The sequence below is a fragment of the Sparus aurata genome, chromosome 12, assembly GCF_900880675.1.
Source record: "Sparus aurata chromosome 12, fSpaAur1.1, whole genome shotgun sequence".
In the NCBI taxonomy this organism is placed as follows: Eukaryota; Metazoa; Chordata; class Actinopteri; order Spariformes; family Sparidae; genus Sparus; species Sparus aurata.
Window position 1 is genome coordinate 20,303,339 of NC_044198.1, and position 26,426 is coordinate 20,329,764.

Here is a 26,426-nt window from a genome sequence, read left to right on the forward strand (position 1 = left end):
AACAGACATACCGGTCGGGTGCAGACATGACAACATAAATGCCTTCTGCTGTAAATGCTCTTCCTGTCAAAGGGCGCTTTGATGACCGTCATGTCTGATTCACCGGCTTCTCTTGAATGAAGAGGACGTTACTAAGCATGTGTAAAGGTGTCGTTATCAATGGGTGTGATTCACACAACGCTGAGGGTTTCCAAACTAATATCTAACAAAGAAGCCACAGCATTTGATGAGACAATACAGAAACCTAGTCTTTTCTTGTAGAAATTCTGAGGAGTGATGGGAAACGGGATGAGAGAGAGTGGGGATGATCAGCAAAGGGCCACAGGTCGGATTCAAACCCTGAGCCGCAAAGGCAAGGGTGCAGCCTCCATCCTGGCCTTTGTTGACCTTTATTTTTATGGCTTAATTGGATAGAACAGCTAAAGAGTGACATGAAACGAGATGACACAGAGGGACATAACGTGCAGCACAGGTCGGATTCAAACCCTAGGCTCGCCTTTAACAACAAAGCTACTGGGGTGCCCCAGTCTGTTTTTAAACGTTTTATGTTTTGCAAATGAGATACTTTCATTCCAAGGATTCTCAAGTTTTAAAAGATCTTGCCTCCTCTCCTCCCACACGCTCATCCCCCTTTCATTTTCGGTTTGTACCCAGCAGGCGACGTTCCCCGGAGGGCTGGTGTGTCCAGACAGTGTTAACGGACGCTGTTGTGCCCTAAATAAACTTATACAAACTAGACATGTTTGAATTACATGCTTCAAAATTAACCCTGTGGTTCACCGCAGTTTGGGCAGTACACTAGTAGGCACGGGCTGGCACCGACATTTGGTACTGCACTCTTGCCGTCCATGTCGTGTCCCCTTCTCGCACAACAGGTGTCTAATTAGAGAAGACCAGGGTGGGGCGCCCGCAAGCTGAGGGCTATCAAACGAAAAACCACCGGCCTCTGAACAGCGATGCAGGGCGTTTACTGTGGTTCCTGTGGTAATAATGCCGCTGTAGCTCTGCGCAACTCATTCTAAGTCGAGACAAAATGGTCAAAATCGAAACAAATGATAGCTCCTGATGTTTGTGGTGCAAAAATATCTGTTCTTGAATGTTCAAAATTCAAAACATCAAGACCATATGTGCAACTTAAAGCCAAGATATACTGTATATGTACTTGTTGACATTAAATCTAGACCCATGACATCATTCCCATGGTTACATTCCCACACAGAATATTTAAGACGAGCCCTTTTAATGGGCCACGCTGTAAACATAGTCTGACTTTCAACACTAGCTTGTAAAAGGTAGCTCTAAATGTATATACAGCCACCATATTAAAGATAAAAGACATTGTGTATAATGCTGTGCCAAATAAGAGCCAAAGGCACAATGTCTGATAGACTAACATTAGATCAAGGGCATGCAACCCACTGGAAGTCCTCATAATTAAAGATCCCAGTCGGCACACACACAAACACAAAATATAAACTTTGCCTCTGAGGACTCAGGAGAATATTTCAACTGTTTGTTAAAGTTGCGTTAGCATGATTTGGCATCGCGGGGTGAAAAGAGGAGAATTTGCAGCCCGGTTCTGCATAAATCACGGTAAGACTTCATAACAGCAGAAGCAGACATGGCGAATGAATTAAGCAGCACTGGTAAAAAGCCAACCACATGAATGTATTTGCTGCAAATGCCAAAGTTTATGGAGCTAAATATGCAAAAGGAAATAATAAGTAATCCAAAGTATTATTCAGGCATTTACAACAATAACAGTGACGGCTCCTAATGGCCTTGACAAGTTTGGAAATTACGACGGAAACCTGGAGCTACCTTTATGCCAAACATCTAAAACCTGGTTTATAAAATGTATTTGAGTGCCCAAAGGGGGATCGCAAAAATAATGAATTGAAGCATGGTCTGTGATTTTTACTGTGCTGGAGCTTATTACAGTAATGTTCCAGAGGAGAGATCCATATACACAGTTTACACTTGGGATTATACAGACCACTTAAAAAGCTGATCTGTCGCCTGCTACCAAAACAGTTTTTTCCAGGTTTCTATATGATCCATCTGGAATCTCACTTAGCTTTTACATGCAGGTGTAGCAAGGTGGGGGCAGTTAGTGGAAGAGGAGTGGTCCGGACGGGAAGCGTGAGGAAAGATGAGCGACGGAGATTTTTTTTTCCTTCCCCCAAGCTCAGACAAAGACCCTTTTGACCCAACAGGCCCCAGACGTATACACGCAGCCAGGCTTCAGAGGGATCCAGGCCCCGTGCAGCCGCGATACAGCCACTGCACGTTTCCTCTCGCACCCATCTACCACCGCCGTCATTATTACACCTACAAAGAGACTCGAAAGAGCTCACCCCGACTATTCACGGACACCTAGCGAAGGCTTCTGTACTGAGAGCGGTTGCCACGGCGACGGCGTCTCACACTCACATGTGTGGGATCGGAGGTCAAGGTTCATGGGTGGTGCTCGCTGGGCTCAATGGTGCTCTGTGTGTCATCATACAGACTTCCAGTAATCCAAAGCTATGGAAGGTCATGCAAAAAAAAAAAAAGAGATGCTCTCTCTGCAGCAAAAAGTCCGGAGACTAGACGTCTTCACAAAAGGAGATGATACTTATGATCAAATCATGCTCTTCCACCTGTGAGCCTGCAGCATTAAATTCAGATTTGGAGTTAATTACTCCAGGGATCAACAAGTAAATTTGTTTTCCCAAATGAAAACCACACTCTTATCTGGCCAAGAGCGGGGGGAATTTGGCCGACATGTGTTTGCGAGAGCCTGTTCGCAAGTGTTTAAGTATGTGTATATGCGTCACACACATGGCAGCAGCAATTAAACTTGATAAATGCTTTTGTTTACAGGAAAGATCCATAATCTGTCTCAGTCTTTATGTAGGCAGGTCATAAACGCCGCCACATATGTCTGCGCAACACGCCGTGGGATTGGTGCCGTAGCGTTCTGTGTGAGCGCCGATGTGTACTTAAACGAAATGACTGTGAGGTCAGAGTCAGACACTGGCGGCGTGTTTGCGAGTGACCCCCGTTAAGAGTGGCATCAAAACCAAAGGCCTTTACAAGTGCTTTTTTATTGAAGAGGCTTGTTTTCATTGTTTGCGCTTCGCAAACCAGCCACTTCCACTGACAATGCCACAGGCAGTCCAACAGCTGGTTTGCTGTGGTCGACCAAGTCCACGTCTGAGCCACCAGGATGTAAATCAGTGTGAGGTGAGGTTGATACATACTGCTGATGAACGAGCTCTGACAAGGACAAATTTGAGTCGAAACTGTGTGTCGGAACCAGTGGCGCCCCCAGAACATTTTCATAGGGGGGGCCAGATGGGGCCAGTGAAAATCTTAGGGTGGCACACCAAAATGGTCCTTCTTGTGGCAACTCAGATTCAGCTCCAGTCTGTGGCTGTGTATTGCATTCCCCTTGACTCTTTTTCATTAAAAAGACAATATACATCCAACACATTTACCTCAAGTTTGAGAAACACACAAACATTTCAGAAAAACACAAAAATGTTGTTGTTTGTTCTTCTGCTTCTTGCGCTGACTTCCCGTCAGACTGCACGCCTTTCGGCACATTAGCACCCCCGCAGGTGGAGATTTAAATTCCAGTTCCCTATTGAGCCAGCGCCTCAGTCAGTCAGGGAAATTGGTGGGAGCACTGGGGGGGCCAGTGGGGTGGCCAGCAATTTTTCCTGGGGGCGCCATTTGTCGGAACGCGATGACAAGAGTTCAAGAATTGTTTGAGAAAATTTGATTCATTACTTAAGTCCCTCAAGTTAAACACAGCACAGAGTTTGAGAAACGCTGCTGCCTGGTGATGCAAAAATAGTTCCACTCAGATTCGTATTGTCCTTGGCTCGACCACGTTCACGCGGCTCTGCACTTCGATTTTTAAGCTCAATTAAAGTTTTTTTCCAGGTAAGTTTGATTTGAATCGCAAAAAATCCACATAAGTGTGCCCGAGGTTGTGGAACCGCTACTAGAGACGGGATGGGAGGTGCTGCTGGGGTTTAAATAGCTTTAATTAGAGCCAGACAAAGACCTCCTTATACAAGTATAGTGGTGGGGGATCACAGTGACACTCAGACACAGACGGCCGCAAATGCGATGTAATAATCAAAAACACACATAAAAAGACACAAGCACATGCATCTAAATATATTTGCATGCTACCGTGGGCATAACTCATCAATCAATAACATTTCACACATTTAGATGTTGAACACGCCAGTATCTGGCAAGTCAACTTTTTACAGTTTATCCCGAGGGGATCATTAATTTTTGGACCAAATTTCATGACAATCCATCCAAAAGTCGAGACACTACAAAAACCACAAGTGTCTGCCTATGGGTGGTGCAAGAGGAAGAGTCAGGGGCTCATCAAAGTTACCAGGATTCCTCCACTGTGGCCCATGAATGTCTGCACAACATTTCAGGCCACTGCCTCGAATAATATTTGAAATATTTCAGTTGGGACCGACCGATCGACCTGGAGAGAGGTCACCAGGGCGGCGAAAAAACAGTCTGCGTCTATACATCAGAGAGTGACAGAGGAAGTAAAAGAGAATTCCTCAAAGAAGTTCCACGGATGAGACTATATCTATTTAACTGCCTTGGAGAAAGAGGCCTTTCATTAGTCCAGAATGGGATTCCTATGAAGTGTCAGTGCAGCCTGCTGCAGCAGCTCAGCGAGGAGAAGAAAGTCCAGTGGAGCCATGTGTTCTCTGTCTGTTTACAGTGCTTTTATTAGGCATCCTGTGGCACAGGCAGCCTTTTGAAAGGCCGTCTTTATAGGAGCTTTCCTGTTTATGCTTAGGGGTGGGAGGTCAGCACTCGCAGCCCCGTGCTGAATATGGTCAATCTGCCTGCATAGGAAAACTTTGTGTGTGTGAGAGAGAGAGTGTGTGTGTGTGTGTGTGTGTGTGTGTGTCAGCTGGGTGATGGGAGGGATTTAAAGTGATGCGGGAGTCAGGTTTGGCAGGTTATTATTGTTACTTCAGAAAATGATCCAGTGTCCTGCCTTCGAGGCTGGAACACACAGATACAGTCCTCTCTGTCCTTGTCTGTTTGTCTGCCTGTCTTTCTGAGTCACCTCCTGCCAGCAAGGTTATTTACTGACTGTTTGTGTTTGAGCTTTCGGTCGACATGCACGTCAGCAGCAGTAGCAAAATACAAACAAACATACACAGACGCATAGAGATTCCCACAATAAACCTAAATAAAGACATGCTTATTATAATGTTTCCATAAAAACAAATCTAGGGGTTGGATGTCAAATAAAATCATTCGTGGAAGTGTGTTTTATGTGGCCGGAGGTGTTTGAGAGCAATCAAGGAGACTTACCCGAGGACCCCTCTTGCCTGGCAGGCCTGGCTTCCCTGGAGGTCCTTGCAGTCCCTAGAGAAAGAGAGAGTGAATTCAGTCAGTGCTGCATACTGACATACACCACACAGATCTCCTCCTATCACACTCTCACATCTAACCATCAGGTCATTAAGACACCTTCGTGTGTCAGACAGACAGGCTGCACAGTTGCCGCATGGTACAAAAAGGTCATTTCATCTCAAGGTGATGAGAGTTCAGCCTTATCCACCAGGAAGCTCTGAGCCTGTGTGGCAGGAAACCGTAGAAACACTAGAAATAACAGGTCATTTCCTGCGCCACTCAATGCCCCTGTGTGGCTTTATCAGGCCCGCGCTCGTTCGTTTTCTTTTAATCAAAAAAGAGGAAAAGGAGAAGTGAGGAAAAACAGAGCGCCTGCGGTTGCTGCGGTGAACAGGAGCTACCTGTAGGGCTCTGGATCCCGATGTTAAAGCATTTTTAAAATGTTTTCCCCACCGTTAAATGCGTCGCACTATTTTAACCACGTTGTTAATTCGATGCCTGAGAAAACTTCGATAGGAAGATCTAGTAAAAAAGCAGCAGCGTCCACCATAAAGTGCAGTTACTGTTCGTGTGAAAGTTGTCCCCTTTCCTCATCTCAGTTTTCACAGGGCTCTGAACTTTAAGAGACAAAGCACGACTTTCAACTTCAAAACAACGTCCGGTGGTTGTTGTGATGGTAGCTGCTACCTGCATGAAGCGTGTCACTGCAGATTATAATTGGCCCCCCACCATCTCTTCCAGGACGACCTCCATGCTTGAGACCACCCCCATTGTTACAGGTGGTGTCCTCCTATGGTGGCCTAAGGACCTGTCAATCCCAACACACACTCCTGTCCATCCTCACACTTCCACCCCCTGCCTTGGCCAGACCCTTCCTTGCACTTGTTTGTTTGTTTCTCCCTGCTGTCTTCTTCGCTTTGCACCTGACCAATTTTAACATGATTCTTTGTCTCTTACAGAATATTTTTGTTTTGTCGACTGCGGTTTGGCCAGGAAGGTAGCAATCTCACAGAATTCCCACGTCCGTAAGCATTTTCCAATCACCACATTTCAAACACAGTCTGATGGAAAAGGCTGTTTACAGTTATGAGGTTTGGACTTGCTGACAGTGCCCACGAGGATGTTAGGGCATGATTCGTACCACCTTACGACTGCATCTCAGAGTCATGTAGTAATCTGTGAAGGCAATCGTTTCAAAGTTTAAAAACTATTACTTGAATTTACAAGTTTGACTTTCATTAAACAATTTGGTCACACTAATGCATTGCAATTGAAATGCATTACAAGCCATTTATTAACATATTCTAAATACCATTTACAAAGTATTGTCAACACCAGTTGAAACTTCACACTAAAAAAGTTGCTCAATAAATGGTTTACAAAGCATTTATTTGTTTCTTCATAGGAAAATAACTATCAAAGGAGAAATATCTATGAATTTAAGTTAAAACATCCAATAATGAACTACTATTAACTTCAAATAAAGAGCATAATGTGAAGGATTAACATTTATGTTCAGTCAAGGAAGTATTTCTACTGAAGTAAGCATGCTAAGCAGCCAGCATGGGGCGTGAAAACCTCTTTCAACACTCCCCTGGTTGTCCAGCTAGCTGAACGGCTAACTTAGCTAACTAGCTAAAAGCAGCTACAGTCATGGATGAATAAAGACATAAAGTTAGCAGGAACAGTGATTACTCGTGTGATATTTCTAACCCCTATTTGTTTGGAGTAGGAATTCTTCCATGCTGCAATTCAAAGCAATTCAAAATGCAAACTCCTCAATGACCTTTTATGATAATTTAAAGGGGCTCTGTGGAACTTCTGTGTTGTGCTGGAAGCGGGTCATTTACGTTAGTGGACTCCATTTCGAAAACAATGTTAGCTACAGTGGCTCTCTGTCAGCGGAGCGGAGAGAGGCACTGAGAGGAGGCCCTGGAGGACGTGCATTAAGTCACATCCTTTGGACTGTCGAGGAAAATCCAACCTGAGTCCTTCACAAAGAAACTCATAGTCCAACAGTGTTCACAACTTATAGAAAGGACACATGGAAAGTGTCCACAGGCTTTCAAATTCAAACATCACATTACAATCCACTCACATGTGGCCAACGAAAAGGTGATAATGTAAATTGCTATGAAATATTACTTAGAGTCCCTTCGAACTGCTCAAACACCTTCTTATTGTGGCTACTTCTAAGGACTAATGCAACCTGCTGATTCATTTCAGCTGAATACAGAAGTGCTGAGATGAAAGAAACAATCAGTTACAGTTTAAATTGAAATAAAACTCAGTGCCAGTGCAGCTCCAATTAGGAAATTATTAAATAAAAGATCCAATTCGCACTTCGAATCAGAGCACATAGATCACAGTCAAGCTGCAGTGGAACAGAGGAAGTCATTTTTTAAGGCAGCAGCGAGGAGCCAAAGATGCTTCAGATGGGAAACTGTTGCCATATCTGTGCCTTCACTGGATGTTGCTCCTGGCAGACAGAGTGCAGAATCTGGATAAAAGTCCCGATCATGGTTTCAGAGGAAGAGTCCTAATGCTTTAGGCAGCGATAGTGACGAATGAAGCAATTGGCCGAAAATTCAATGGATGTGAGGCTTTCCATTGGCTCCTGACTTTTGTATTTGTCAGGATGTGTGTATGTGTATGTTTAAGAGAGAGAGTGTGTGTGTACAAGACTGTGCTGTGAGAAGTAGTCAGAGACGGTATGCACATGGCATGTCTGTTTATGAAATCCAAACTATGTTGAAAAGGAAGCGTGACTGGGTTTATCCACAATCTCCCAAGGCACTACATGGCAACGCAGAGACAGACACATACTCTGACAGGAAGCACCTGCTTAATCCCTGATATATTTCCTAAGTAAACAATCTGCATGCGTGTCTAAATATGAGATCCTGTCAATTGACTGCATTTAAGTCTGAACAAGATGCAGATTTTTACAAGAGTCTAACGAAATGCCTGGAAAATGTACGTAGGATTCTCCTGAGCTATAGCTGGAAAGTATGCTATAGTTTGTGTGCTGATCCTAGTTTTCTAGGTACAATTTCCTGCCCTCTCATTGGTGTAATTTGCAATATATTTGGCACGACATAACAGAGGTTTTTTGGCCTCAGCCCTCGTGTCAGACAGTCCTCCAGTAAACGACCTCATAACTTCCCTTAATCATCCTCCTACAATATCTTTTCTGTGGCAGATTACAGCACTCCATATTGAGATTGCAGGTAGTGCTCTCTAAATGGCAGTAATTTGGTTCCCCGTAATGACAGTCGAGTGTGGTGTGGACATCAGTGGAGATGTAAATTGGCCAGCCCTTGACACGCCATGCTCTGCAATCTCAGGCGGCAAATTACAGACCACTACAAAGAAAAAGCACACGTATCAAACACACAGGCCCCTGCTCACACTTCAGACTAAAATGACTCAATCACAAGGGCAGCTTTAAAAACAAACACACCCAGAATGTGCTGACGAGACACTGAGGTCTGATTACTCAGGTCACATTTGGAGGTGTAGACTAGCAAGCATAACTTGACAAAGTCCCAAACAAAGTTGCCTTGGCAAGTCAAGATACAACTGAGTGTCTGCCTGCCAACACAGCCTGTCACAGACTTCCCACTCCTAAAAGGCCTAGCCTACCTCTCAGTGTTTACTGACTGCTTTGACCCTTGACCTAGCTTTGAAAGAGGGCCATGAGACCTCCACTAGCCAAGGAATCTGGTGCAGAGACGGCAAGGCGTCAGACCTGACACGTCACACCCAGCCTGGAGGGCACTGTGCACAGAGGAAGGCAGAAAGGCAGAAAGGCGGGAGCAAAAACTAGGAATTCTAACCTGTGTGGGAAAGGAGGTAGTGCCACATTAGCCTACATATCTCTGCGGTCTCTTATTTCCAGCACCAGAGCACGAGAATCAAATCTGGTCCTTCACTGGTGACAAAGACCAGCACAGACTGGGTCGTCCCTAATGGAGCATGGTTCACTACCTTTCAACACTTTCCTAATGTAAACCATTGAACTCACCACCCACAGATGCCAGCACAAACAGTCGAGACGTGACTGCAAAGTCTTTGTGTGGTCACGTCATTTTTGTCTTGCCTTGAAGTAGTTACAGCCAGACTACCGATCAGAGCTATTCTACATGCACCTTTTAAATTGCAAGATTTCTTGAAGAGTCCACCAAATTCTTTATATCCTAAAGCATGTAGTGTAAGCAGGACCTAAATCCAAGTCAAAACTATTATGGCACTTGGTAGAGCGATTACAAGACCCATCCTCCATCCTGCTGACAAACCAAACAACCAACAAGTAGATGGACACAGTTGTTAACATAGCCTCCTTGGCTGATGTAGAAAAAGAATCCTTAAGCAATAATATGCATGTTTTCTAAATGTACGTTTTTGTAAGTCTGAGCATTAACTGACACACGCCCTGCCACCTACCACATAATACATTTTCAACCTGTGGGAAACACTGCACACATTTCCAACCAACAAAACAGATCAGAGGTGCTTACCGGTGGGCCTGCATCTCCTTTCTGTCCAATAGGTCCAGCCAGCAGGGAGAACTGAGTAGGTGGCACCTCCCAGCTCTGGAAGCCATCAGTAGCAGGTGGTGTTACTGGGTTGTATGAAGATCTGGTTGGTCGCGGGGTGACTGGGACCTTGGTGGTTTTGGCTGGCTTTGTTGGTTTGGTGACCTGTTTAGAGGCTGACTTGGAGGGTTTAGCAGTTGTCGTTTTTGTTGATTTTGAGGGGTTGACTTTGGATATCGTTGGTTTAGAAGGGACGACTTTGACCGAATTTGTTTTGGGTTTGGACGGAGTGGCTTTGGATGGTGTAACTTTAGGCTTGGGGGGTGTTTTCTTGGTTGTGGTTGGTTTCTTTGGGATCACACCTTGGTCTGATAAGGCCGAGTCAGGCTTTGCCTTGGTGGGTTTGGTGCTGTTAGTGGCTGGAATGGTAGGTTTTTTCTTGTTGTCTGTTCCTGCAATCGTCTTTTTGAAGCTGTTATGCAGACCTGGCTTTGTGGGAGTGGGTTTGGAAGGTTTCTGGTTTGAAGCTTTAGGGGTGGAAGGAGTTTGATTTGGTGGTTTTGTTGGGGGTACTCTTGTCCTGAGTGGTGCTGTGACAGTTTCAGTTCTGGCTTTGGGAGGTGGGGAGGCCAAACTAAGCTGGACTGTGACTGGCATCACAGTTCCCAGCAGCGGTGTAGAAATGGTCCCAGTGCTGGGCTTTATTGTTTGGGTGGAGGCTACATATCTGACAGCCGAGGCGGCAGCGGCAGCACTCCTGGCGAGGCTCACCCGTGTGGTCTTCTGGGCTGTTTCCGGGCCACCACGCTTTGGGGTAGCAGTGGTAGCTGTGATGTTTGATTCTCGTGGAAGAATAGGCAACAAGGGAGGAAGATTAGGCCTGTATGTGTCAGCTTCCCTGCACTGTTTCTTAATGTACCTGCAGTAGTTGTGAGCTGCCTGTGCAGAAGGGACAAGGTCAAACTGGCAGATGGCTCCTTCAAAGTGTGCTGAGGCTTGTTGCTGGCCTGAACGCCCCAGCAGGAAGGAGCCCTGGAGCTCTGGAGCCAGTCCCTCCTCACGGTCCCACCCAAAGTCTGCATGAACACTCTGCTCTCCGCAGGAGGCATATAGAGTCACTCTCTGTCCATTAATTCCCACAGCCAGCTGGTGCCACTGACCATCATGAGGCTCATAGGGCAATGCCACCGAGGTGTTAGGTCCTGTGTGAAGGACCAGATTGCCCGGCGCAAGCTGCAGACCGAGAAGGAGCTTCCTGCGGCTTGAGAGCAGGGTGAAGAGGAAAGCACTGTTGACGCGGTGTGAGCGCAAACTCAGGACCAGTGCCAGGTTGGGCCAGATGGCCGCTGGGAAGACTGAACGCAATGGAGTTTCGACGTCCGCCCGCTGGTTGAGGATGATCCCTGATCTGAATGGAATGACCCCTGCTGGCACCGAGCGTGACGGCTTCTCTCCCTTGAGCCCCAACTTTTGGAGGATGTCGACATCTAGGTAGAAAGGACAGTGGTGTTAGGAGGTGCATGTAATTATCAAAAATTATATTTTAAGATAAGTTTGAGGACTTTATCATTTAGATCACATCGGTTTTCTTGATCATTCTTGATTATAATTTTCATATTTCTCTTTAAGTCCTGCCACAATAAGGAACATGTGAAAGCATCACCTGAAAAAAAGAGCATCATCTTACATTTGCCTCTGTAAAAAAGAGAAATGGCTCATTGAAAAATCGCCAAATTTAGAAATGTAAACATCACACAAGGCCAGTAATGTACACAGTTTCTGGTCCTAGTTTTGTTGATGTACAGTAGTAACACTAACACACAAGCATAGCAACTTGAGCAGCAATTACTCACACACCAACCAATTAACAGATATGGAAGAGAGAGAAACAAACACAATATTTCAGCTGTCTTTGCCAGTGGTAGTTGGATCGACATATAGGCTTGTGGGCCAATTTTCCTGATCTTTCAGCCAACATTTAAAAGCAGTTAACAGCAAGTAATGTGGCACAACATACTGCAGGGTAAAGAGATGGGAAAAAGATGGTGGGGGCACAAAAAAATGAAATCCAAACAACAATAAACTAACTGGGTTTTGAGGCTTCTGCAGGCTGTCTGCTTCTACTCGATGCCAAAACAAATGACTATGTATAGGTCAAGACAGATATAAAACTATGCTGATGATAGGGCAGGATGGAGTGACCTTGGTTGGTCGGTCACTGCATTCTGAGTGAGTTGATGCCACACAGTGATGCTGCGGTCGCCTTTGTCTCAAATGTCAGCGGTTTGCAGCCTCACGCTTCCCTCCAACATGGAAAGTTGTGGTATTGTGTTGACCATATGACTGACGTGGAGCATAAAACAGCTAGAAGCATGGCTTCAGAATATAGCATATTTACTGTTATACACGCCTGCAAATTCTTAAAGGCGCTGCTCAGCCCTAAATGTAAGTCTAATGTGGTCATATTTTAACAGCTCCAAAGGGTAACAAACATCATTTGAGGTTTTGAAGCCAACCAAAGCACTGTGGCTCCATATGTGGGACATTTATGTAATCATGCCTTTCTGTCTTTAATCATTGAGTTGGTTTTTGTTCTTGAAAGCGCCACAAATTAATATCTAATAAAATTTTAATGAGTTTTGGTTCACACGGAGCAGAAAATGAAGGAAATCTTACCATTATTTTAATGAGAACTCTGACTTGCGCTTAAAAAGTGATGCAGAATCTATCTAAAAAAGAGTCAGAACTTTTTTCTGCAATAATCCAAAATCCAACTAAAAGATCGAATTGTCTTTGTGTCGAGGAGACCAGGGTGTTGCTAAATTCTGGGTTGTTCTACAAAAATACATCATCCCTGCAGCATTGTATATTACGTATGTTTAGGACTCCATTACAAGACAAGATGGCACTCAGTAAAGCCCAAAGCAGCCTGCACCAGGCCATCTAGCCATCCATACTAACCATCTGGCCAATGCGCGTATGATGAAAGAGACACTTTCGGATTATAAAGCTAACAGTATGAGTTAAAGAAGTTTGAGTTGTAAGGGATATAAATCAGGTCTTAAATATACATTTTGTGAAAAAATTACATAACTTCCACACTAATTAGTACATCTGAGTGCTTGCTGTACTGTATGTCGAGGAATCCTTGCTTGATTGATGTCAAGACATAGCTTCTTTGTTTTAAGGCTATAGGGGATTAATGAGGCAAAGGACATCGGCATCATCACAAAACCTCCTCTTATCCTTTCTCCTCTCATCAGTAGTGTGGAAATTCAGAGCATGACCGCAAGAGAGTGGATCATCTCAGACTACAGTTTCCAGCCTGTTTCAGTCTCTGGGGTCCCAGCAATCATTTTTCTATACAACCTGTGATGTCAGACCCAGGCCCCTCAGCATCTTTGTCAGTGGGCTCACTCTGACCTGTGGTCACTGGGCCCTGTCTAATGGGGACATGTATAGAAAAGACAGAAAAATGGGGAAGCAGCATTGACGAGATGACAGAAAGAGGGAGAGATGAGGAGAAAGCCAGATGGGATGTGCGAACAGTTGCTGCACTGGTAAGGACCTCAATGAGATGATTGTGTTTCTATAATGTGAGGCCTGCTCCATTAGACCACTGATGAGGTGGTTCAGCCTTTACAAATTGCACAGAAAGTTTAAGAGCAGGCCTCAGATCGGAGCGAAAAATGTCTGTGCAGAGTTTTCATATCCAGAACATCAAACAAAAACTCTGTGTAGTCTGATCTGTATAGTCCAGATTATCAAAAGGAGATTTATTACTCTTTTTCTAATTTTCTTTATTGTGATATATAGATTCTTGTGCATGCAAAAGGTCTTGAAGGTTAAACCTGAAAGTTAGGGCCTGAAACACCTCGTCAGTAGTCCCCCCTTTAATTCTGTGACTTCCTGACATCACAACGTGACCATGCCACACATTGGCATTATGTATGCCTATATTCATGGTAGACGTTAAGCCAACTGGAAAGTGAAACATGACGGAGCTGACCGGAGATAAGGTGAGCAGTGCTTGCTCAGGTGTCTCTGAGCGTACCAATCAGAGCATACTGGGTATTCTGGAGTGAGGGGCCTTAAAGAGACAGTAGCTTAAACAGTATCAGAAAACTGGTTTGTTTTTTATGCATTAGAGCATGTGAACCTTTTCTAGTAGAAAGATATAATAAAATTATGAACCTGAAAAAGAGCTTAATGTCTCCTTTGAGTATTTATTGATAAAGCACATTAACATTTTTTTCACAGAGAAAAGTAAAGGAAAAGTAGACGTGCCTTTCCTATTCAACTAGCTCTCTCCATTTTCTGTATATGGCTGTCAGACTTTCCCTTTCCTCTAAACATTAGGGCTCTATAAAATAGCCAGAGGAAACTTAGACCTACATGGGGTATAGTGTATACCCATCCACAGAGAGTTCTCCTCTCTGTGTGGTCTCCTCTGCAGTAAAGGACAACAGGACTTGGCAGTGATGCAGGAGGTACATTACATGTATCTACTGTCTGGCTCTTTTTTATTTCATGACCACTTGTACTCTTACTGGGGCACACATTAAACATGTGTTTTTAGATATACAGCATACTGTATATCGGATGTGAACACACACACAGACAGACTTGTGTTTAACACATGGCTGGAGCTCATAGCCTCGCTCTGTGCCAAGTCACTCAAGTAGGACAGAGAGAAAGTCCAAGGCTCTTCAGTCTGTAATGTTATCCCTTGTAGAGGATGAAGTCACCGATTCACCCGACAACACTCGAAAGACCTCTCTCTGGCTGACCTACGCTGGTCTACAGTGAGCCATTTATGATATCTCTGAGTGGAAAAGTCATCCCACAGCAATACATCGCAATGTTTTCCCACAATGGTAATGAGGGACAAAACAAGGTCAAATTTTGTTTCTTTTATTTCTTCTTTTCAGAGTCATTTTGGCATTTTGCCTTTATTTGGTGACAGCAGAGATATAGACTGGAACACAGAGAGAGATATAGAAGTGTTTGACATTCAAAGGTCCTGGGTAGAGACGTTATAAGGAAGTAGATGAACCAAAAACATAGCAGCCAATCATGTTGAGATTCAACCAATCTAATGTGGCTACAAAAGGACTTCTTCTGATCATGGAAGAGGTGGATATCACAGCAATGCACAGGATTACCAAGAGAGGTGATATTATTCAAACACTATACATTAACCTCGCGGAAGTTGTGTCAAGTGACCATGTACATGTCTAGCGATGTGTAAGCTGTGGTAAAAAAGCATTTTAGACCTTGTTTGGGGATAAAGTAACTAAACTTTTTAAAAAAAAATTCTCAGATTTGACTAGTTTGATTATATACATGAAGGTTTTATTTCCCTGTGACCATTAAAAAACAGTGGAATTGAAGTTCTGACACTCTGCCCATTCATTTAGATAGGAACCTGGCCTTGTTATCCCGAAAATAACTGCTTGGGGGCGCTGCCAAGGTGGCTGCCAATTGGTAAGACATGCCTAAAAGGCCTTTGTTCCGGGCCAGAATCAAACCGGGAACACTGTGGTTATATGTTATGCAACTTAGCCTCTAAGCTACCAGATTCCCAGATTTTTGGGGGGGTGTATTTTTGCCTTTAAGAGAAAGTTGACATTGTGGAGGGAGACAGGAAACCAAGTGAGATGGAGATATGACATTCAGAAAAGGACCCCGGCTGGAATCAACAGTGGATGTTGCGGTTATTTTCTTATGTGCGCTACTTGTCAGGCTGACTTATGATTCTCTGCTCTTTACTCAATGGTACTGTCCACGTAGGCAATTTTTGGCTAGCAGAGGCTAACGTAGCCTTCAGCTTCTTGCCTAAGGCAAAGATAAGGAATGGGCTGCAGAGGCACGCTAAACTCCACACCCATATTTATTCAATTGTCAAACTTTTAAGTGTAAAATCACGGGAGTTCCCCGTTTTGTAAATATAGGCAGCAACCTCAGGTCTCATGAGCATACACCATGGTTAAGGAGGGAAAGGATCTAAAACAATGACAGTCCCTACTCTGGCCTGTCTGGATGCCTGTGAAAGCATCTCTATGAAACTAAGAGTGAGCCCGGTTGTGACTGAAGAAGTGCCTGTTGAATCGACTTCAGGTAAGTAAAACTCCAAAATCTGCAGCCTCTGAGAAAAAGAGCTACATCATCAGTGTTTTTCAGCACTGATGATGGTCGCGTCTACAGAGACAGCATCTCATCATTAATCATTTTTTGATACTGGCCACAGAGGAAGTCTATGTCTAAATGCAGGGAGTAATATATTGCTGTTCATCCATACTGTCCACCATTGCTGGATTCTTGGATAGCTCTCCACTTAGAGAGAGCTCAGCAGTGAGATCAGCCACTCTGCAGCAGTGATGCTGGTCATGGACTGTGTTGCCAGATTTGACAGATGCCAATAAAACCAGCTATACAGCCAATTTTTCATTTCCACTTCGGAAATTAAGATTTTTTTCGTCCGTCTGACACATTGATCTTACTGGAACGATGAGACTATGTGATGATATTTGAAAATAACACACAAATCATCTCCAATTATCTCCAAGTTTTAAGAAAATTGTATATTTGATGTAGAATCCAGCTCTTAAATTAACAGATTTTACAGGGCTTTTATCAAAGAGCTTTGAATAAAAAAAAATAAAAAAATAAAATAAAATAAAGACATACAGTTTCAGCCTTCTTGTAATAAACTGAGATGACATTTGGTTTCAGTGACTGCGTGTCGGAGCTTTTGAACTCAGCGCCCTGTCAGTCTCAATCAAAATAACTGGAGAGGAGAAGAGGCCTATCCACTGGACTGTATCTATTATGGGAACCCGACAAAGGGTGCCAAAAGAAGCTCAAATGAACATTTTCACCTGGCTAATCACATAAAAATTAGCCCAACTGTCAGTGGACATTAAAACACACTCACTGTGCACTACAGACAAATACATCAGATTTTGTTCAGATTTGACTAATTACCTAAACTACCCCACACCTTCTTAACAAAAGCTGCAATAACTGATTTTTTGGGGCCCCTTTTGTGAACTCAACGTTAACATGTCATAATTTTTAAGCTGATAAAACGAATTTGTTAGTAAACAGGTGCTAATTTACACATGCTACAGTTATTGAACAACTTTAATTTGGAGTCTGGATATTTCTGAGCCACCTGATGAATGTGAATCCAATATCTTCTCTCGCTTTTTGCTCTGTTTTGGTCTCCTCCATCTCCTGTTTCTCGAAAAGCAAGTAGTTTGATATTTAGCTGAAAAAACGACGCAACAAGTGAGGGTGAACAGATGTCCAGCAACTCGCCATAAAGTTCTTTGAAAGGTGGACAGAAGCTGCAGATTTTTGGGGATAACTCTCTGTAGATTGATCACTTTGACTCCTTTCACACTGTTACATACTTCTCAGCACTTTGAATCTATGGTCTGATCACTAACCTCGCTCCCACAGCTTACTCAACACTCGTTGTCATGGCAACGGTTGGCCCCAATTCTCATAGCAATGTGTTTACGTGCTTGGGCAATGACCAAACAGGAAAAAAGGAGAATAACTCCAAAATCCCCCCCCAGTGCTCCAATAACTTTCACAGTTTTTTCCACTGTTAAAAGTTTCAGTGAGTAAGAAAAGAGGTGAGAAAAGTGAAGTAACAGATGATGTCTTACCTTCAGAGTGTACTTGTGAAAGTCCCAGGTAACAAGTACAATATAGAACTGTACAGAGCAATAGGGCTCTCCTGTGGGAAGAGGAGAGAGGAGGTTAATCACACAGTACTGACTCATACAAGTATTGAACTCTTAATACATTTTGGTGCCAAAGAAAGTGTTACAAGGGTTAAAATGCAGTTATAAATGTTGGTAATCCATTAGTTAAAGTTCATTGGTTTCTCACTTTTCTAATTACCAATCAACTGTGCAATTATTACCCCTCAAAGACCTAAAATGCCTATTGTTTTATAGCTTTTGACTTGCTAATCACGCCCATATGCTCATGTAAAGCCGAGTTTCTCTGCTTTCCAGTGGTATCACACTTGTGTTGTTTGGATTTCATTCAGAGGCTCTGCAGTGAAGGTCATTGCGCCATCATGTTCCTCAGCATTGATTCATAAAGGAAACCCACGCAGTTTCATCCTCTGGGCCATTGAGCAGCCAAGCTACTTTCGTTGTTCATGTCCAATGGATGACATTGTATAATTCTCTTAAAAAAGTCCCTTTTGCTTCAATGTAATAACCTTACTTTTGACTCCTTGAATTTTTTTGGGCACATCCACATGTTCAGTGATGAAAGATAGATAATAAATGGCTGTAACTTCAGTCAGTAAAGGTCAGCTATAGTCAAGCAATTGATGAAAGTCTAACAGATCGAAATACATATTTTTAAAGGAACTAAAATGTAACTTCCTGGAGTAAAACAGCATTTGCGTCTCCTTCCCATGGCTTCAAATACTGACGCTTTGACTTTTCATCTTGGGTCGGACGCCAACCCAAACTGTCAGTATTTAAAGACCTTGTTTTAAGTTTCTCCTCAATCAAATGATCTATGGCATTTTGAGACTGTCTGCTAGAAAAACAAAATAAGTACAGGACAGTCCCAAGTATTGTTGCTGTTCTTCAAATCCAAGAAATTGGTTTGTGCAATCAGCAACACAACAGTTGCTTGTATTAGATGAACAAAGCTTTAGTAATGGATTTATCAACCATTGATAAAAGCATTTGTCTGACTCCTTCACAAAGGGCGCCTTGTCAGAAAGTGGTACCAATAATCAGCACCACTTGCATTTGACCCCTAAGAGGAACATCTTATGATTTGTTCTATTAAAGTCCAAAACTTATGTCTATCATAGACCAGAACATTAAATAGACTGAGATTGCATAATGTGTTAAGCTTCGTGAAATCACAAGATGATAATCTGAAATCGTTCTTTTTACAGCAAACCAAAACACAGACTCAAACAAACCCCACATGTTTCGCGTCCGAGCCACCGATACCTTGTGAAAAACAAATGGGACCTGGACTCTGCAAAAGTGCTTACAACCTAGAGCACCTCTCTCCAAAACACACATGCATGCACGCATGCACACACACACACACGCACGCACACACACACACACACAGCTTGGAGTTGTGGTTTGTAAGACAGAAATACTACAGTAGACCTATCCATCAACTCTCCTCCCAAAACCAACATGTCTATGCGCACACACACACACGCACACACACACACACACACACACACACACACACACACACACACACACACACACACACACAGAAAGAAATGGTCCCTCTCAACACCCTCAACACATCCAGGTGTGCTGCAGAGCTGGGGAGACTGATTGGCAAGTGGACCGAGGGCTCAGCGGGGGACCGAGATCTGGTGACAGGCAGGGGAGCCACTGTTTACCGCTGGAGGTCATCCAGACACACATGGTCACACACACACACACACACACACATCGGAGGGAGGAAATGTGTATAGCAGCTGTGGCTGGACATTTCAGAGTGGAGCAGGCAGACAGGAGGCGTGGGCTTAAAATACATAAATGTGGGAAAGACGGTAACTGTTGCATAAATATGCTGATCAGCCTTTATCGCAGGCAGAGACCTGCTGTCTGTCTCTCTGTGAACAACCTCTGCACTAACCAGCGGCTGCTTCCCCCGCTCGCCTGAATGATTATAATCAGAGTGTGTGTGGACGTGTGCGATGGTGTGCTTGCATGTGTGTTTGTGGCGTCTCTTGGTTCCTAGTTGCTAACAAAGCTTCATCGCAATCAACCCCACACACAGCTGGTTGTGGTTACTCAGGATGCTTCGTGTGTGTGTGTCCCAGACTTCCAGCTGGTTACAGTCTCACCCAGTGTCTTATCAGCTGAGGAGAGATCAGCTTTCTGAAAATGAGTCATGAATGCTGAGATTCATAACCGCAGCAAAAGAACGACACTCATTCTGTCCCTCAGGCTGTTTACATCTGTGCAAGCTGGACCAAGTTTCCTGGGAAACGGTTGTGTTTTCTTTGGCTTTTCATAATAAAAGTTCTCGGTAGCTTGTTTGGACTTTAATTAGGGGTGCTTTTTGAAGCGTACGTGACAGGTTGGGATTTTTCTTCTGTGGAGTGACAACGCTGTACATTTAAATCAGGGCTGCTGACCCTGTCTGGTGTGGTTTTCATACCCAAACAGTGAGCTATGACAGGACTCCCTGCAGGGAATTCTCGGCTTAGCTGAGTGGACAAAATACAGGCCAGATGAACAATACCTCCTTGAGTCGTCCTGTAAAGCAGTCTAACATATACTATATCCGCTGTGAACTCACATTTCAAAGACAGGAGGGGGAAGACGGCTGCTCTGCACTGCCGAGAACTTCAGCTGATCTTAACTGTGATCGCCTCTGTTATTAAGAAACTGTTAAAAACATATTGTAGATTGACGAAGCAGTTTGATTAAAAAGTAGCCCAAAATTATTCACCAACTAATTGATTCAAAATTCTTCATTTTTCAAGCAAAAAATGTCAAACTTTTGCTGGATCCAGCTCCTTATATGTGAGGATTTGCAGCTTTTCTTTGTGATAGTAAATAGTTTTGGACTGATGGTTGGACTAAAAAAGCAATCTGAAGATGTCTGTTAGCGCTCTAGGAGATTGTGATGAGCATTTTCCACAATTTTCTGTCAATTAATCATGAAATATTCCACAGATTAATCGATAATGAAGATGTCCATTTGTTGCAGCCCAAGTGACTGATCAGTAAACTGACTGAGAGAGCGACAAAGAGGAGTTGTTACAGTAAAATTCAAAGAAATTCTATTAAGCTTATTGTCCAGGATATCTGGTGCAGGGAGAGCTACAGATGCCAACTCTCACATTTCCTCTTGTCTTGCTGAATCTTCTGGCATCCCTGCCTCTCTCCCGAAACATAAAAACTTTGATTCTAACCTCTTGACCCCCCCACCCAAAAAAAAGCCACCCTCCTCTCTGCACGCTCTCAAACAGCAGCCCGACTGTGGGCCAGCGACCAGTCAAAGGTGGGGGGAAAAAAGGAAAAAACAAAACACTGAGTTGCCTGTATAGTTTCCGCTTCTTTTCACAAGTTTGGACCACTCAATGATTCCAGAAAGGATTTCCCCAAGGTGATCCTGCCCCCCTGAGCACACACACACACACACACACACACACACACAAATACACACCTACACCCACACACCCACACACACACACACACAGAGTGGAAAATTCCTATGGATGAGCTGACACTAACAGAGGCTGATGAGGAGCGAGCAGAGTCCGTCATCTGCTCTCTCTGCAGTCCAGTAACCTCTCACTTCAGACTGTTTACCTCCTGACAAATATCTACTCATCAAATTACTTTTTTATCACTCACACACACACAGGCCCAACATACACACACGCACAAACACGAACGACACTCATGCATTCACGCAGGGAAAGGTGTGTATCCACCTATTACTACACCTAAAGGGGAGACGAAATATGAAACAGCGCGTGATTCATTGTGATTAAGTGGCAACTAAAACTAATTACAGGCTACAAGTTTGACATTTTAAAGATTCAGCAAGTTTATGTGCAGCTACATTTAAAAAAAAATCACCTCCATTGCTGTTTTCTTCAGTGTACAAAAAAAAAAACCCACAATGAAAAATCGAAATCTAGGACCACATTTCCAAAGAATAATTGGAGGTGAAGAGTGAGACACGAAGGGCGACACCATGTGGACATGTGGGGAAGGATGCACCTTGCAGGTAGACCACTCTGTGCTGCAGTCCGTGCATTTCCAAAACGCATCATTGAATTCGCATTAAGGAAGGAAGGAAAGGAAGAAGAGAAAGAAACCTCCGAGTGCCATTTTTTGTGTCTCTTAACGATTGACTTTAGTTTTTAAACATCCAGACAAGTGTGATAAATACAGCTGATAACCACCGAGCCAAGTTGTTTTAAATCACGGTCAGATCTCCAGACTTTCCTACTCCCTGGATGACTGCATCCTCATTATCTCGCCGCTGATCCATTAAGATACCAGATGTTCACTGCGCGATAAAACCCCAATATCAATCTGAGGTCAGAATGAATTATATAAATGAATGAATGAATGAATGAAAGCCTCACTTTTCAGGGTTGTGAGAAAGTAAACACTGTGGCAAGGGGCAAGAGCAAAAACATATCGCTCCATTTGTTACCAACAGTTTTTTCCACTGTCTGTGAAAATATGCGCTGTAAACACATGCGCAAAAAAAACCCCATCTGCATTGTATGTCACAGGGTCGTAAAACTCGTGTCAGCTGCAGATGCCTGGATAAACCGAATAAAGTGCATGCAAGGGGCTGATGTCATAATTTCAGCTGACTAACTGCAGTGGTATTTTTCTTAAATGCCGAGTGTGTCGAGCTGTAAAAAAGAAAAAAAGTGCGTAAAACAGGTAAAAACATGGAAACCATCCTGACACAATCTGGCACACGCAGCAGTGGATGCTGATGAGCCTCTCGTGAAAACTTTATGGGTGTGAATAAATTGGAATAATTGCCTGTTTTGCTTCCTCTGTCGAGATGAGTCAGGTCAGTGAACACAAGATGCGAAATGTTGCCACAAAAAAAAAACTTTAAATGTTTGAGCAACCGGAGTCCGTTTTTGCGCAAAGGCACACGGACAAAAGGGAATACTGAATGTGGCTGCTTCCAAATTATTAGAGTTATTGGCCCTTATTGTAAGGAAAATGAAGAGGAAAACTTCTGGTGAATGTCACGCAAGCGCTAAATAACACCCCCTGGTCCCAGCAGACCCCCGTACCGAGCCCTCCACACTCCTGCATGGTGAGCTGGACCAAAGCCAGCCGGCACATCACACTCAGGTATACGCACATGGAGGCAAACAGATCCTTCAGTTATAACTCAGCCCCTCCAGCTCTCATCTGCTTCACCTCAACATCCTCTCACCACTAAATCTCTAAAAAAAAAAAAAACACCCAAAAAACAACACACACACACACACAATAAAACACAATAAATTGTACTCACTTTGTGTCTAGATGAGAGGTTCTGCAATCTCTCCTTCGGGTGCCTAAATTCATTTGTATTCATTTGTCCTGGCAGTCAAAAACCTGACCGTTAATCACAGCGTGACTCCTTTGCAAGGGGGGCAGAAGACACCGGTCGCCGTTTTACACATTTGACAAGCTTGAGATGAAGTTCCAGAGGAAAAAACTCATGCTGTCAAGCCCGACATAAATTCCTCCTGGCAGGCTGCTACTGCTGGTTTGACAGAGAGTTTTCCTGTGCGATTGTCTGTCGATATTCCCCTGTGTTTCATTCATTTATGCCGATCCAGATTGAGGGACGCGCAGCCCGCGGAGAAAGCTGGGTTCGTTTCGGAGGGGGGTTACGGAGTCAGGAGCGCCGCACTCATCCCTTTCCTTTTTAAATGGGCTTTCTGCGGGTAAAGCGATGGCAAACGCACCGCACGGCCAGGTGTCGGGTTACAGAAACCCAGCGGTTGCAGCAAGCAACTACACGCCTTCTCCAGGGGGTGGCCACATGGATGAGGACACACAGCGCGTCATGGGGCTCCAAGTGCCACAACATGTACACCTACAGATCCAGAGGCTCTCCTTTATGGATCCACATTATCATTACTTAACGTGTGGTATTTACTTTACGACTTCTCTGTCACCATTCCAAGTCTGTCTCATCTCCCCTTGGAGCAAAATGACCCAAGATAAGAGATGAGAGACACCCACTGCAAAGCAAAATTCAGATGTTGGTATGTACCTTATTTGGCAGCATTTCCCAAACTGACACACCTCTTGTTGACATCAGTCTTGGGCATTGTGTTAGAGAAGTGTCAGTGAGGAGGGAGCAGCACCTGGATCAGCTCCCATTACCTTAAGAGGGGTCACGGCCTGGTCCAGGATAAGGTCCACTTAAGACCTCCAAGCAGGCACGAGAGCCAATAATTACCTCCTTACAACTGTCAGACATGTTTAATGGATGTGTTTGCTCAACGGTGCGATAAGACAACTTGTGTTTCATAAAAATGAGTTACACATTGGCATTTCTTTAGTAGGAACTGTTTTGTAGGTCACGTCAGAGTAACAGGAACAGTGTTTATCCAGTGAGAGTTCCATTCACCTCCATGATATCAGAGTGGAAGTGAAAAATCTCAGAGAGGAATCTTAAAAACATGGCATGTGTGCAATTTGGGTGAACAGATCCTTTAATTGAGAGGACAAATGAACACAAGACAGGAACAACTCCCACATCAGGTAAACTACCTGCCTTGGGCATTTCCAAGATAAAAAAAAAAACACACAAGCTTTGGCTTTAACCCACCATCTCTTATGTGATATTCTAAAGAAGGACTAATACTTTTTCAATTGATTGTTATTAGAGCAATCTGAAGGGAATAATCAGGTCATTTTAAACTAGGATGAACCCCGCCTTAAACTTGTGACACTCTGAATTAGTATCAGTGCACAGAGCTTTTTCAGATCCGTGTAGCATTTAGAGTTTTTTTTTCAGAGAAATGTTGCATTTGAATTACGTAAATGTAATTTTCCAAATCTGTGAGCGCCACTAACAAATTTCAATTAACCTCTTAGACAATTTGTATGGTATTTATTTGTCTTTCTTTCTTTCTTTCTTAGTTTGGTAAAAAAAAAAAAGATCCTATAATTGACACCACAAATGGTACTAAAAGCTCCCATAAACTGCACTAGGTATTTCTCATAAAAACACACTTGCTCTCCGAGATAATATTCTAAATACGGACTAATTCTTTTAGGTAATCTTGCTTTGATCGTAACTACATCAATTTGAATCATTTAATGGTTTCTGAGATAAGGATCTGAAATATAGCAGAACAGTCGGTACTGGTATCACAGCAAAGTGCTTTTTCAGATGAAAGCTGCCCACAGAAACATCTCTGGAGTATTCAGTACTGTGAGCAACACAAACACATTTCCATTTACCTCAGTTATATCGGGCCAGAGGCAAAAATCTCAAAACCCAAGGGGCAAGTCAAACTGAAACTGTTGGCACTACTAGGTGACACTAATGGACGTGACGAAATGTGTCTCTTTCTTTCTTTCTTTCTTTCTTTCTTTCTTCTACATTCTAAGTAAGGACAAACACTTTTTAGTAATCTTGCTTTGATTGCAACTAAATTGTAACACAGTTACATTTACTCTGTTAATGTACTTGAGTAAATTGTACTTTTCAGAGCAGTTTAATGCAACATATGTTTGCTCTCACTTTGAGTTGTTCATCATGACTTTTACTCAGTTACATTTGGATACATGCATCGTGCTGCTTTTATTGATCATTTTATACATTAATGCAGCTTACAGTATGTTAAAAGTCAGTTGATCAGCTGGTCCCAGTCTGGTATGATGGAGCTCTGTTATCCTGCCACAGCCACGCCTCCGCAAGTCACTTCAAAGCAGCACAGTGGCTGAAACTACAGCAGATTTACAGCTAACATTTACAGACAATTTAGTTCCTTTAGTTACTCACTACTCAAGTATGTAACTCTTTCAGTCAGTACCTTTGAACTCTTACTCAAGTAGTTATTTTGATGACTACTTTTACTTCATCTTGAGTAACTGTGTTTGAAAAGTAACAGTACAGAACGGTAACACACAACAGGTGAACTCACTGCCCGGGCATTTCTGAGAAAAACACCCCTGCACTCTTAGAAAATATTCTAAATAAGGAGTAATACTTTTCAAGTAATCTTGCTTTGATTGTAATTAAATCAATTTAAAGTGATTCAGTTGATCATTTATGAGATATGAGGATCTTATCACCTAAACACAACACAACTCATTAAATCTGAATGAATATAGCCAAACACTGCTTGCTCAGATGAATGCTGCACACTTCCCAACATCCCAACACAAACAACTAGCTGCTACAGAATAAGGATGTTAGTGAGTTGGGTCATTAGCGCTCCCTCTTTGAGCTGACCGGTCAGAAGCCTTAAGCACAGAAAGCTCGCCTTGAATTACTCTGTCAGGGCGGGATGGACTACGTGTGTCGACCATGGCGATCTCCCCAAATTCAGCCTTTAGGCCGCTGGTCAGCCGGCCTCAGGGGTGGGTGCTAATGGACACAAGTCATTAACATCCTCTTTACAATCCCCTTCACACACTCTGTCCCTTGTGTTTCAGCGCATGGTGCCACCCGACCCTCCCTTGTACTTCCAATGAGCCACAGCGACTCTGCCCCCTTCTTCCAAATTACAAACTCTGCGCTCGCTAGCGCGCTCACTGCCACCCCTTAAAGCTGCTTAATTATGGTCATTGGCACCAAGTCTGAAAGCTCCCTTTATCCCCCCCACGCTCCAGAAATAGGCCCTGCTGAAGCACACAGGCAGCCCAGATCAAACGCTCCCCATAGGGAAGGGGTCATTACTGGTACGCAGGGCGGACACAGCCCAATGGGTGCTGGGCCACGCCTTGAGCCCAAATT

The 26,426-nt window shown here is 43.6% G+C and overlaps 1 protein-coding gene across 2 annotated transcripts in view; it reads right to left on the minus strand.

Moving 5' to 3' along the window:
* The window catches only part of col27a1a (collagen, type XXVII, alpha 1a), a 76,258-nt gene extending 52,831 nt beyond the window's left edge, over positions 1 to 23,427 (minus strand). For both annotated transcript variants that reach the window (XM_030436091.1, XM_030436090.1), the window contains exons 1-4: positions 22,977 to 23,427; positions 17,618 to 17,688; positions 9,921 to 11,425; positions 5,359 to 5,412 (exon numbers count right to left, since the gene is read on the minus strand). In XM_030436091.1, the coding sequence (XP_030291951.1) occupies positions 5,359 to 5,412; positions 9,921 to 11,425; positions 17,618 to 17,688; positions 22,977 to 23,029 (1,683 nt within the window). In that variant the 5' untranslated portion in view covers positions 23,030 to 23,427. The remainder of the gene's footprint in view (positions 1 to 5,358; positions 5,413 to 9,920; positions 11,426 to 17,617; positions 17,689 to 22,976) is intronic.
* Positions 23,428 to 26,426: the final 2,999 nt, after the last annotated feature.